A 14051-nucleotide genomic window follows, 5' to 3' on the forward strand; every position below is an offset into this window, starting at 1 on the left:
ATATATATATATATTATAATTTTAATCTTAAAATTATATATAGATGTATTTTTTTCTCTTATGCCCAAGAATGAGTTGACAAAAAACAGTAAATACTGTAATATTATGAAATTTAAGATTTTAATATACATTTTAATATGCTATGCTTATTAATATTTTCTTCTTAATATTTTTGTTGAAACTATGGTCAATATTTTCAGGATTGTTTGATGAATAGGAAGTTAAAAACATTTATTTGAATTATTATTATTAATATTATTATTTGTAATATTACAAATGTCTTTACTGTTCCTTTTGAAAACTTTCATGTGTCTCTTTGATATTTTGTTATGTAATGCAATGTCATAAATCTTTAGGTCTGGCTAAAGCGACCAATTTGGTGGAGCCATTGTGAAATATCAGCCCTAATCCTCTTAGCCCACTGTCATGATTAAAAGTTTTAATATTGAATTTTCATCGCCATGCCACACCTTCTACTCCGCACGTTTTCTCAAAAGACTCATTACAGCCTCAATACATCTACACAGAATACCCAAGGTGATAAGAAATCAGAATGAATACAGCCATTCCACCACAGCAGCCTCCATCTCTCCATAGAGAGTCCAATGACACAAGTCCCTGTGACAACTTTCCACATCAATCATCTCTCCCATTCTCAGGTTTATGAAGCCTTCCACCAAACAAACGTCCTTCCCCATCTGCCCCCGTGCCAACAGACAGGATAGTATGGAGGTCAGGCTTCTCTCACTATTTTTAACAGAATTTCAGAGAAGTGTCTCGGATTCTGCTCGTAGCACAGAGCTCATGCTAAGGTGCTAGGCCATGGGAGCACTTTGTTCCTATGCTGCTGATGTCACCACTGGTGCCAGCATTTTAAATTGGTAAAAGTTCGGGGTGGGACACTTGTCACTTAGACATGGAGAACATACAGTGTCCAGACTCACTCGTGGGACTTGGACCAACACGGTACGTGTAACTAGGAAAGAGAGATTAAAGGAGCTTTGAAACTAAGGTAACTCTCTTTTTTCTTGATGTTTGCTTCATTATGAGCTTTCAATAGGCTTTTCATTCCTAAGCTTTTAATTCCTGTTCCTGAACCTCAGGAATTTCCAACAGAGGTTTGTGGATGCACAGGTAGGAATGCTGTGTTTCTGTGCACCATTAATTTTAGGGACCGTCAATGGTCATGAAGCTCTGAAAATGTAATAAGCAACAGTATCTGACTTAAAATTGATTCAAAATAAGTCTGAATGTCAATGTTTTGATAGTTGTTACATAATCTGTTGTTGCTCTGCTTCAGACGTAGAACATTATGTTTTTGAGTTCAGTGCTGGTATTGTTAACTAAAACTATTAAAAAATAGTTTTTGCTTTTTTGAAATAAAGTTTAAATAAAATAAATTGTAAATTAAACTGAAATAAATGTTGAAGTTGAAGGACTAAATTAAAGCTAAATAGGAATATAAAAAAATAATAAAATGGCAAATGCACATAACAAAATTACTAAAAATAATAAAATGTAAAAACAAAACATGATTCAGAATATTAATAAATATTATAATAGTATATTAATGATACTAAAACAATGCATTAGATGTTTATTTATTAGATAAATAAAACAATGCGATTTTGGTAAAAAATAAAATATAAAATAAATTGGTTTTGTTTTGTTGGATGTGCTTTTACCTGTTTATTGTAATTGTAAATAACAAAATTGTTATTAAATCTGTGTTGTTAAATGTTCTTGTGTTTTACTGGTTTAGCTTATTTGAGGATTTGCATTTGTACTTGCTTTTTCTTTAACTTAATGTCCGTCCTATATCAATACTTGCTAAGTTCAAATCTTCATTAGAGCAATCTTGGCATTTAAAAATCAATTCTGATTCTGAATCTCCAACAATCTACAGGTGACAAATAAGATTAATTAGAGGACAAGTAAAATTATTTAGACTTCTTTTAGGGAGCTATTTTGAATAGATACTTGTCTCTCTCTTATCCTACTACAGGCTGGCCCCATCTGCCTATGTCGTGCTCGTCCCCTACTGTCAGTGAAATGCCTTTTGGCCGCAGACCCACCTTTCACCAAAACATTTGCACCAAGGTGCTGCTGGCTGAGAGCAGAGAGTCACCCTTCACTGAGCACTGCCGCAACTTTGAGAAGAGCTACAGGGTGAGAATTAGTCCTCATTCAGTAATAACTAAAGCCAAATAGTCTTTTACAGACCCCATGGAGTCAAAATTGTGAGTTTGTTTGCCTTTTTTAGCCTTTGGTTTGGATATGTTAGTGTACACCTAAACATTTACTAAATTAAACCAAAAATTATTGGCCATTTAAAAAAAAAAGTGTCAAGACTTTCAATATGTCAGCCTCAACATAATTTTTTAATGAATCACAGTATGAAGTAGGGAGGCGTGACAATGGAGTTGAAGATCCAAGTGCAGGCTTTATTCCAAAGAGTAGTAAAAACAGGCAGGGTCAAACAACAGCAAACAGGTACAACCCAGGGTGAGACAAACAGGTTGAAGGGCAGGCAGCAGGCAAGGCACAGGGAATGCTACAGGCTAGACAATACTGAGCAATGAATGTGTGAAAAACCAGGCTTAAAATAGGGTGAGACTGATGGAGGTAATGAGACACAGATGAATGCAATAAGTGATGATGAGTCCAGGCAAAGGATTATGGGAAATGGAGTCCGGGGTGAATGGCAAAGGTACAGGATGGAGTGCCCGCTAGAGGAGCTTGTGGGCACTCCAGCTGGCAAGCGTAACACACGGGAACAAAAACTGTACTCTGCTAGCGATTTCACAATATGTTTGATCTGTTTAGCATGTAAACTTTACAAATCAGAGACATCTATCACAATTGAATGCATAATATATACTGCAATCGTAAAATAATCTCTTTAACACTCCATTATTATTTCTGCTGCATTTAAGTTATTTGTAACCAAGAGAATAAAATGCTTGTCGATTCCATACATGTATACTCTAAACAACATTGTTGTTGTTTTTTTCTGTTTTGGGTCTCATAAAATAGGGCTGTGTATGTGTGTATTATTTTATTAATTCTATGCATTTTTCATGTGCCAGTTTCTTCAGACAGAGGTCCAGAGGCTGAAGGACGAGGTTCAGGAGATGCACAGAAACCTGACAAAACATCACTCTCTCATCAACACAGTCACTCTGGATGAGATCCTGGAAAGGTCTCTACTCATTGACGAACAGATCGCGTCTCAGTACTCGGTTGTGCAGACCCAGAGGGCTGTATTTGAGGAGGTGAGGCTAAATTATAATTCCTGCAAAAAACATTACTCTTTCAAAACACAGCAGCACCTTAGCATATTCTGGATGTTGTTTCTAGATGTGGGATGTGACCTTTCAAAGAGTAACCAATGAGCAAGAGATCTATGAAGGTGAGGAAAAACAACAAGTTGTCTGTGTTGCCTCAGGATTCATTTTACCATGCATGTTAAGTTATTTCCTTGCACTAATTAGTGAACTGATTCATTTACTAATTACAGCTCAGCTCCATGACCTTCTGCAGCTGAAGCAAGAAAATTCTTACTTGACAACCATTGCACGACAAATTGGACCCTACATCTTGTCCATAGCGAAAGTAAAAGAGCGTCTGGAACCCAGGTTGTTTTGCTGTTTTTTTGATTGAAATATTCATATTTTACATGTGAATATTTTACTTCTGCATTCCATTTGCTTAAAGGAATAGTTCACCCGGAAATAAAAAAATTGCTGCAAAATATACTCACCCACAGGCCACCCAAGATTTAGATGAGTTTGTGTTTTCATCGCAACAGATTTGTAGAAATGTAGCATTACATCACTTGCTCACCAAAGGATCCTCTGCAGTGAATGGGTGCCGTCAGAATGAAGCCCAAACAACTGATAAAAACATCACAATAATCAATAAATATGCATGTAACAGTGTTGTTATAGTTTACTAAAAGGTAGTAAACTAAAACCAAAACTATTGAAATTAATCCAAAACTATTATTAACTGTTTTCGGCATAATTAAAATAAAGATTAAATAGAATATAAATATAAGATGAAAAATGTAATGAAAAATATTTTTAAAAACGTATAAGAAAATTAGAAATAAATAAATAACCTAAATAAATAAGACAAGGTACTAAAATTTCTGAAGCCAAAACAGAAAATAAAAATAAATGAATACTAAATATAAATATTACAAAAATAAAAATAACAAAAGCATATAACAAAAAAATTGAATTAAATTATAAAACTAAAATTAAATAAAAATCTGAAAATATAAAAAATCTCATTGAAAATATCAATAAATACTATATTAGTATATAAAAATAATATTAAAAAAAACACTGGTATGTATAGAGAGTAAATAGAACATTTTGAAAAGTAAAATGATGCCATGATTCAGTGAAGAATTCTTAAAAGATAAAAAACATTGCTGTGTTTATTTATTTATTTATTTTGTATGTGTGCTGTCAAATAAATACTGAGTGTTGAACAGGCTTTCTGAGCAAAATAACATTTAATTTAAAAATATATATATTTTTAAAAGGTTCAAAGATTTGTTTATGCCTCATAGCAGCTGGATGCTCATAAAAATAATTATCCATTTAGAGGGACACAGAAGACCATTTGTATACCAATAATAACTAATAAGATTCTTCATATAAAAAAGAGGGTGGGGTTTTTTAGTGCACTACAGTCATTAAGTTTCTGTGAACTGGGTTTGCTGATCATGACTGTCATCCCCTTCCCTGTGTGTAAGAATGGAAAGAAGGCTGGACATAACATCTCATAAGATCAGATTGCAGCACTTCAGCCAATGCCCCAGAGAATACTGCATAAACAGACATAAATTAACAAAGACTGAAGGATAAACAGCTAGCTAAATGTGGCAAGCAACCATTTGTGAAGATTTAAAAGCCAGTGATCATGACAATCATGACATATATTTAAGAAATATGCTAACTGAGTAGGTTTGACATCAATGTCAGTGGGAGATACATGAAAACGAATGGCTTTTGATGTCAAACGTGTGATGCAACTAGAGGGAGCACCTTAGTATTTGCATGATACATGTCAGATGTTTTTGATGTTGAAAACAGCTGTTTAATATTGCTGCTTAATAGTTTTGTGTAAACTGTGATTTTTTCAGGATTCTTTGATGAATGGAAAATTCAAAATAACAGAATATATTTGAAATAAAAAATATTTTGTATCAGTGTAAAAGTCTTCACTCTTGATCAATTTAATGTGTACTTGCTGAATAAAAGTATAGATTGTTTAAGAAGAAAAAAACACTTTTGAATGGTAGTGTATGCACAAATGCATTTGTAAGAATATTGTGTACTGAATATAATATGATATAAAAATATACAACTATCCAATGATTCTTTGTTGTTTGTTTCTAATGCATTTAACTCACCAAACGTGTAAGCTGTCAGTTTTTTACTGACAAAATAAAATCTTGGCAATAGGTCCCATAAACTCTTCTCGTCTCTGACCATGACAGCAGATGATTAATGACAAAACAAAGTCATCACTGATCAGCCCACCATGACAAGCTCTTCTCTATCTATCTCACCTGTCCCTGGCTCAACTATGACTGGCCAGACAGTTGTCTTCAAAACATTTTTTGACATTTGTCAATGTCTGTATTTTATTTTATATGAAAAGGAGGCAGAGCAACACCTAACCTATAGCCAGTGTTGGGCAGTAATGCATTACTTAGTAACATGTTACTGTAATTTGATTACATTTTCAGAGTAACTTGCCCAACACTGCCTATAGCACAGTTATTTACATTTAGTCATTTTGCAGACGCTTTTATCTAAAGCGACTTACAATTGGGGAATACATAAAGCGATTCTTCTTAAAGAGACAAACAGACACAGGACGTGCTTGAAACACCAAGTTTTAGGCATTGTTCAAATAAGTACAAGCTAGAAAGGGAAGGAATAAATAAAGAGAAAGAAAACGTTTTTTTTTTTCTTTCTTTTTTTCTCTCACAGTTATAGCCTAATCTTTGGCTAGTCATAGGCAGACATTTTTTTTATTTTTATTATTGTACAAGGACCTTTCAATGCATCCTAATACATTTATTTCATATGTTTTTCTGTACTTTTATGCTTGGTCCAACAATGACTAGAACAGTGCTTTCTAACACCAGACTAACCTTGTGGCATGAATGAAGCAACAGAGCCACAACTTCATACATAAAGTGAATATTTGTGACACAGAGTGCTCTACACAGATAGAGTGAAAGAAATGGGGTCACTGTGACCTTCAAGAGCAGGCAGTCAAAGTTCAGACTTTGAAATACATTTGGTGACAGCAAATTGGAAAGCGGGATGACTGAACAAGAGTTCAGGACTTCTTGTCTCAACAGTCATATTTCATCTCTCCTCTCCACCCTACAGGGTCTTCATAAATACACACAAAGTGCCTGGCTTTCTTTTTTTTTCTCACAGTTATAGCCTAATCTTTGGCTAGTCATAGGCAGACATTTTTTTTTTTTTTATTATTGTACAAGGACCTTTCAATGCATCCTAATACATTTATTTCATATGTTTTTCTGTACTTTTATGCTTGGTCCAACAATGACTAGAACAGTGCTTTCTAACACCAGACTAACCTTGTGGCATGAATGAAGCAACAGAGCCACAACTTCATACATAAAGTGAATATTTGTGACACAGAGTGCTCTACACAGATAGAGTGAAAGAAATGGGGTCACTGTGACCTTCAAGAGCAGGCAGTCAAAGTTCAGACTTTGAAATACATTTGGTGACAGCAAATTGGAAAGCGGGATGACTGAACAAGAGTTCAGGACTTCTTGTCTCAACAGTCATATTTCATCTCTCCTCTCCACCCTACAGGGTCTTCATAAATACACACAAAGTGCCTGGTTATTCTTCTTCATTATATTTACTGTTTTAAAGTGCTTACCTGGTTGTAAACAGTGTGATTTTCCTATTTCTGGCGGTTTGGTCCATATGAACATCCACAATTTATTGACTCACTGAACAGACGGGATGCAAATGATTCTCTAATGAGTAACTTTCAAACTGGATACAGCAAGAAGAACGTGTTTACACTGTAAAATCCAATAGTTTACCTTACTTAGATTGAATTAGTTATCTTTACTTAATTGTTATACTTACTAGGTTTTATTAAGTTCCAGCTACTTTCAAGGCAAATAAAACAATTTACTTACTGTTTTGACACGTACTTAAAGGGGTCATATGATGCGATTTCAAGTTTTCCTTTCTCTTTGGAGTGTTACAAGCTGATTGTGCATAGATAAGATCCCTGAAGTTGCAAAGACTAAAGTCTCAAAATCAAAGAGATATTCTTTATCAAAGTTAAGACTCTGCCACGCCCCCCTAAAACGGCTCGTTCTAACACGCCCCCACATATCTACCTCACTATGTGGAAATATTTGCATAATGCCGCCCAAATGTTCACGCAAAGAAAGAAGGCGTGGTTTCAGTAACCGCAGTTAGTGTTGAAGCAGCCATGTCAGGGAGACACTGTGTGTTTCTAGGCGAAAGCAAAAGCACTTTATTTGGCCTTCCGAAAGTAGATGCATTTAGGAATCTTTAAGATTACTTACAACAGAACAGCAAATAAATACTACATTTATTTTGAAAGATGAAGCTTGCGATTATGGTAAGGGGCGTTACATTTCCGACGAGTGCTTGCGGTGTTCGGCCAATCACAATGCACTGAGTCAGCTGGCCAATCAGAGCAGACTGCGCTTGTTGGAAGGAGGGACTTTGTAAAATACGAATCGTTTGAGAGAGGCGGGGCATAGAGGACCTACAATAATGTATAGTATTTGAAAAATAATGTGTTTTTTGAACATTAAAACATGTCAAGTTATTCGGTTACACCAAATACACAAAATAATGATCTTTAAAAAAGCATCATATGACCCCTTTAAAATATCCAAGTAGCCACAAAGCAACCAATGACATTAATAAACCAGTGAGAGGAAGCAGTGCACTAATATGCTGCTAATGTGCAACATAACAACAGAAGAAGAAGAAAAGAAAAAGAGTCTTAATAGACTTTTCACCCATTTCCTCCATGTCTGCAGTTATCTTTCACTAGATGCATTCACTCGTTTCCTAGTCATCTTGAAAGTAATCTTGAATGTTGAAGCTGACAACATAAGCTGACTTCATATTCAATTGATGTTGATTTTCCTAAAATGTGTTTTTCTTTACCATTATAGTGATTAGCATTCCCTTTGGTTGGGCACTTGGAACTTCGTTTCTGTTATTATAATTTTCTTCTTCTTAATGCAGCAATGCATCATGAAGACAGAATTATTTGATTTCAAGAGATGAAAAGTAATACCGGTAAATAGGTTGCTTTTAGAAAGTGACCTATCTTTTTATTAAAGCATTAGTGCGTTGATATGTGTGCGGGTTTATTAATGAACATTTTCCAGTTTCATTTTTCAAAAATACCGCGAGATGCTTTTATTTGGGTTTATATCATCCTTTAAACATGTGTGGTAATGAAAGTCACACACAGACTTAAACATTCAGCACGTGAACCACAACAATGGTAACAATTAAATGTCATTTATTTTCATTAATTGTAACAATAACCATTTTATTTGCTCTTTTTGTTGTGCTACTACTGACACAAGACAGCAAATTAAATTGGCAAATTAAATAAACAACTGTACAAAGCATTAGTGCGTTGATATGTGTGCGGGTTTATTAATGAACATTTTCCAGTTTCATTTTTCAAAAATACCGCGAGATGCTTTTATTTGGGTTTATATCATCCTTTAAACATGTGTGGTAATGAAAGTCACACACAGACTTAAACATTCAGCATGTGAACCACAACAATGGTAACAATTAAATGTCATTTATTTTAATTAATTGTAACAATAACCATTTTATTTGCTCTTTTTGTTGTGCTACTACTGACACAAGACAGCAAATTAAATTGGCAAATTAAATAAACAACTGTAAAACAAAGCAACTGCATAATTTATTCATGCCGCAATGCAGTCAGTGAGTAGCTATACTAAGTCATGAGTATAAACCTAAATGAAAGGATCAAGTACCCCCTACAGTTCTTTTTTAGTTACTAGAACTCTCATGTAAGTAAACTTTTGTCAGTACAACATACTATTCCTATTTCACTTTACTTAGTTTTTTCAAGGCAATCGGTTTGCATGCTTTTTTTAAGTAAGCCCAACTAACTAGATTTTACAGTGTAAATATAATAACTGTACGGTAATAATGATATAATTTAAATAATTTATAAAACGTATATGAAATAATTACCGTACTATAAAGCAAAGTACAGCAGTGTTGTTTCTCTCCTGAATGAATCAGTGTATTTGAAAGAATAAGCTGATTGAATTCAATGACTCACTCATAAAGATGTTAATTTGTTGTCCTACCTGAGTAAACCAGGAGAGGGAATCATTCAGTGATATATTCACCTGTTTCATTTCTGAAAGAATAAGTGATTATGACTCACTCATAAAGACAGTACCTTGTCGCCACCTACGGAGGTAAAATGCAGTGGTTTGGTACATTGGCTATATTGAAGAACAATGCCACAATCAGTTATTTCCTAATTATTTTTATTTTCATAGCTGTTTTGTATTTGTGCTTAGGTCTGCCATCACTCTGACATGCTTTTCGAAACTGGTACTGTAATCCAAAAAATACAGGCTATCTGTCAATCACGTTGTGGGAAATGTGAACGAGTGTAATTGCATAACCAAAATGTACAATACTTTCTAATATTCAAATATAGTTTACATTTTATAATAACTTTAATTACCATACTAACCAAAATTATTACATTATAAAATGCAAAACAGTTCATTTGTATTCAAATAGATGTCATGAAACATTGAGATAATATATTATTATTATTATTAAATGTAATAATATATTATATTTAAATCAAATATAATTATATTTCAATGTATATATTAAATGCAATACATATATAAATGAATGCTTGTTAATGATTTCTTAATGAAAATTATTACAAAGTGTCACAGAGAATCAATTGAAATTCATCAGAAGGCTGCACAACATCACAAAAAAAGCAAGTAAAAAAAAACCTGCACAATCAGAACAAAGTTATAAAGCTCTTTCCCCAAATGGCAAAAAAATGTTGTCATCAACTTTGGATTCAGTGAGGAGTTCAACTCAGAAGGCAAAAAGAGAGCTCTTATATCGTACAAAAATAGCATGTGTAAAAAGGAATCAGTCATTTTCAAAATCTCTCAGTCCACTGCTGACTGCCACTCTTTTCAAGTTTGATAATTCTGTCTGGGCATTTGCATTAGGGTTTATTTCCCATAAAACATCTCCAGAAGAAGTTCCTCCATGTTGACAGCTCCAATGACTGGTTTGAAGAACAGACCGGCCACCACGTTGGCATTGATGGATCTCAGCATGCAGAGGGCGAGGAAGAGTTTGGCGAATCTTGCACTGTCCCCGCGGTGAATCATTTTAACATATTCATTAAGCGCCTGGTTTGCCTCGCTCTGCAGGCCCTGGATGTAATGTTGACACTGCAGCCCTGCAACATCTAGAGATGGAAAGAGACTTGATATATCATGTACCAGAAAGACCTTAATGATGGGAAATGACCCTCATTAAACAGATACCCTTTGATTACCTTTACACTTGACTATAATTCTCAAAATTATGAATTTTTGAGAACAATTCATGATACACAAAGAAACATTTGTGTCATGAAACTTTGATTCATATATTGTCATATATTCATATTTGAATTAATGATCTGTTACATACCACAAGTCAGAAAACTTGACTATTTTTGGTCCAACTAATTAGTGTAAATATTATTATTATTATATGACCATATTTATTAGCATAAGTATACTATTATTATTTATGAATTTTAATAATACAATGTGACTCATGTTAAAATAATTCAGCACTATTTTTTAATATTGATATTTATCTACTTGTGTGTATTATTATTAAATTATTATTATTATACAGTTAATGCTTACAAACATCATTAATTACAATGTGATCCCAATTTCAACCATGTCTTAATTCAGGTATGCATGTATTTATTATTGCTATTATTATTATGAATATGAATTATTACAATGTGATTTAAATTTAAACCAGTTAAATGCAACTATGAACTGTCCTAATTCGGGTATTTTATCATTATTATTATGAATGTTAATAATTACATTGTGGGTCACAGCAAACCCGGTTATTCTTAACAGCAGCTAGAAAGTGTCGTACTTCAGGTGTGACCGGTTAGCATGTCTCACCTGGGTTGAACAGAATGGCCCCTTTTAAGTACGCGTACTCCTTAGTGCTTATGTCCAGTCCCCAGCATTTCCGCAGAAACATTTTAATACCTTGAACGTCGGTCAACGCCACTCCACCGTTATTACTCTGGTGGTCCTGCTTGTCCTGTCCGCTCGTTAATATCCGCTGCAGCATGCTGGGCTCATGCGTCTCCGAAGTCTCGAAGTCGATCCTGTCCTGCGCCATGCCGAGCACCAGCAGCGGCGCCCAGCTGCTCCGCACCAGCGTGTGTTGGTCATCCACCGGCAGCTCCTGAAAACACGGGACATTCTTCACGAACTTCAGGGTCTTGACCAGGACCGCGGAGGCGGCTTTACATGTGGTCTGAGGGGAGCGGAGAGACACCTTCGTCTTGGAGCCGCAAGCACACGCGCGCATGGACAATGCGAGCCTCGGGGTCCTCGGCTGGTTCCCAAGTTGCGCAGTCTGACTGTCGTTCTTTAAAATGCTGTACAAGATGCTGTTCTGTCGTCTTTCGCTGCTGCAGTGGCAGCTGCTGTCAAAGTAAGCCATCCTCCTGGTGCTGCGGGGGCTGTTATGTTTCGTTGCTGAAACTGTTATGAGCTTTACGCTTGGAGATGTCCATGCACGGTTGAGGTCTGTGTATTCCCATCCACCCAAATGCCAAATAGTTTAGAGTTTTCAAACAGCACTGGACGCCTCCCACTGTCTCTCTCTCTGATGCACACATAGGGGGCGCTATAGTCCCTATAGATTTTGATGTGTGGTTTTCGAGCTCTACTTGACTTCAGGCTTTGCTTACTGTACTTTTTTGGGCACCAAATGACTCACAAAAACAGTAAAACCTGAAATCACCTAAACGTGAGGATAACTTTTATATATCATCAGTAATATTTCAAGTTGAACATTTACTAGAGCGAAGTAACTTAGATTTACTTGATTAACCATAAATATATTTTTTTAAAGTAGCCATTCAAGAACTTTTACCTACGGAGATACAGTATTAATGCCTAGTTTGGCATCTGTCCCAGTCTAACCTTGTCTGGTTTGACAGTTTTCAGAAACATGATGTGTGTGTGTGTGTGTGTGTGTGTGTGCGTGCGTGCGTGCGTGTGTGCAGGGCACTTTACTCCAAAGCACTTGTGATAATTTATTATTTTTGTTTTGTTATTAAAGTCCAGGGTCACCTGCATTGTGCACTGTTTACCGGTCTTGTCTGAGGCAGACGGGGGTGTACTGATGTCATTGCTCTCCTGAAGAAGAATATAAAAGCATATTGATTTGCAGCCTGTGTGGAAAGTCATATCAAGGCGCCACTCCTGATGCTGAATAGCTGAAGGACAAGTCTATGGTGGAAGTGATGAAAGCATTAGAATATTGTGCAGAGAGAAACAACTCGCACAATTGATCTATTTGAAAAAAAAAATGTTTTTTTACCATTTACATCAAGGCCAATGTCAAATAAATAGTCTTCACAGCCTTCGCTAACACCTGTCCCCCCTCCCCCTAATGAAGCAACACACACACACACACTCATATATACTCACACACAATTTTGGATCCAACCCAGCCTCTGTTCAAGGTCAACAGGTCTTACCGCCAGTTTGTGCAAATGTTCTTCTCCTACCTGTTCTCATATGTGAAACTGGCACTGTATCTTGGATGAAGGCTCTTAGTTATGTTCTGTTTTGAGAGTTTGAGGGCCAAAGCTCACGTCACCAACATCCCCATTAACTGTAGGACTAACATCAGAGGAGTTGGCCCAGATAATGACATAATCACAAGGCTAGTGTTTACATGTCACTGTTTAATTTTAGGACCGTCAAGGATGAAATAATGACGTAAAATAACTATGTAGTATTGACAGACTGTGAATATAATGTCTATTATCTGAGAACAAAATAAATATAATACAAACTTTCATTGATTTTTCTAAATCGTTCTCAATGGTCTTTTACTAGCTGGAATATCTTATCTGTAGAATTTCATTGTATTCATATTCAAACGATTATATGCACATTTTAGTACCGTATCTTGTTTACTTTCATCAATCATGAACTGAGAACATGAATTAAACTGAAATTTAGTGCAAGTTGATTGTTGATTCTTTGGATGCTGTGCAAAGCTTGTTCTCTCTGAGTTTAGTGTGACTATGAGCATGACTTTGAGACCATTGACCCTTAAAATGACTAGCCTTCAATTTTTAGCAAACACTGGTCAAGCCAGCCTACACTTTAAGAAAAGTCAGTAAAAATACGACCCAGTGTACCATGTTAATATGAAGGTACTGATTTTTCGCAGTTATTTTACCTATATTTTGAATTACATATTGTGTTGTGTTTTAGAGTTGGAAATGTCCACAAACTTAACAAAAAAATATACTAATCATTTTCTGAATGGACATTATCCATTTTTCTATGGATTTTGTTTTCGTAGAGTGTACTAGCATAAGCATTAATTTCTTAATCAACAATGCTAATTAATAACTTTCATTACTATTGGTGGGAATTATAAAATTGCAGACAGTTGCTTAACTTTATTTGTATTTTTTTATTCATTTCAACCAAGAGTTCAACTTGTAACATACCAAAACACACAAAACTTTAGGATAGTTCTTAAAGTCACAATTAAATTAAACATGTGATGTATATCCAAGTGAAACGGTTTCTTGAAAAAATTTGGGGCGGGACTTGAATTGAAGAAAGTGACAGGAAGAAAGATATCATTGCAAGAGGG

General features: G+C 35.2%; 1 protein-coding gene and 1 pseudogene across 2 annotated transcripts; one reads left to right on the forward strand and one right to left on the reverse strand.

Moving 5' to 3' along the window:
- Nucleotides 1-5526, forward strand: part of LOC107556233 (RING finger protein 207-like) — a 14551-nt pseudogene extending 9025 nt beyond the window's left edge.
- Nucleotides 5527-9989: 4463 nt separating this feature from the next.
- Nucleotides 9990-11962, reverse strand: LOC107556410 (nuclear receptor subfamily 0 group B member 1-like). 2 transcript variants are annotated; one of them, XM_016239533.1, is made up of 2 exons: nucleotides 11405-11962; nucleotides 9990-10587 (listed from the first exon to the last, which is right to left on the reverse strand). In XM_016239533.1, the coding sequence occupies exons 1-2, from the start codon at nucleotides 11865-11867 to the stop codon at nucleotides 10346-10348; spliced, it is 705 nt and encodes a 234-aa protein (XP_016095019.1). In that variant the 5' UTR covers nucleotides 11868-11962; the 3' UTR covers nucleotides 9990-10345. The 2 variants fall into 2 exon arrangements, with proteins under 2 accessions (XP_016095019.1, XP_016095011.1); XM_016239525.1 differs by having other exon boundaries at nucleotides 11315-11962.
- Nucleotides 11963-14051: the final 2089 nt, after the last annotated feature.

Source organism: Sinocyclocheilus grahami, unplaced genomic scaffold (genome assembly GCF_001515645.1).
Source record: "Sinocyclocheilus grahami isolate Dianchi unplaced genomic scaffold, SAMN03320097.WGS_v1.1 scaffold20.1, whole genome shotgun sequence".
In the NCBI taxonomy this organism is placed as follows: domain Eukaryota; kingdom Metazoa; phylum Chordata; class Actinopteri; order Cypriniformes; family Cyprinidae; genus Sinocyclocheilus; species Sinocyclocheilus grahami.

Bases quoted from the DNA above. Each gene is read 5' to 3' on its own strand.
- LOC107556410 (XM_016239525.1), bottom strand. From the start codon at position 11,867: ATGGCTTACTTTGACAGCAGCTGCCACTGCAGCAGCGAAAGACGACAG. The intron at 10,588-11,314 runs GTGAGACATGCT...TTCCATCTCTAG, and splicing joins GGCCATTCTGTTCAACCCAG to ATGTTGCAGGGCTGCAGTGT.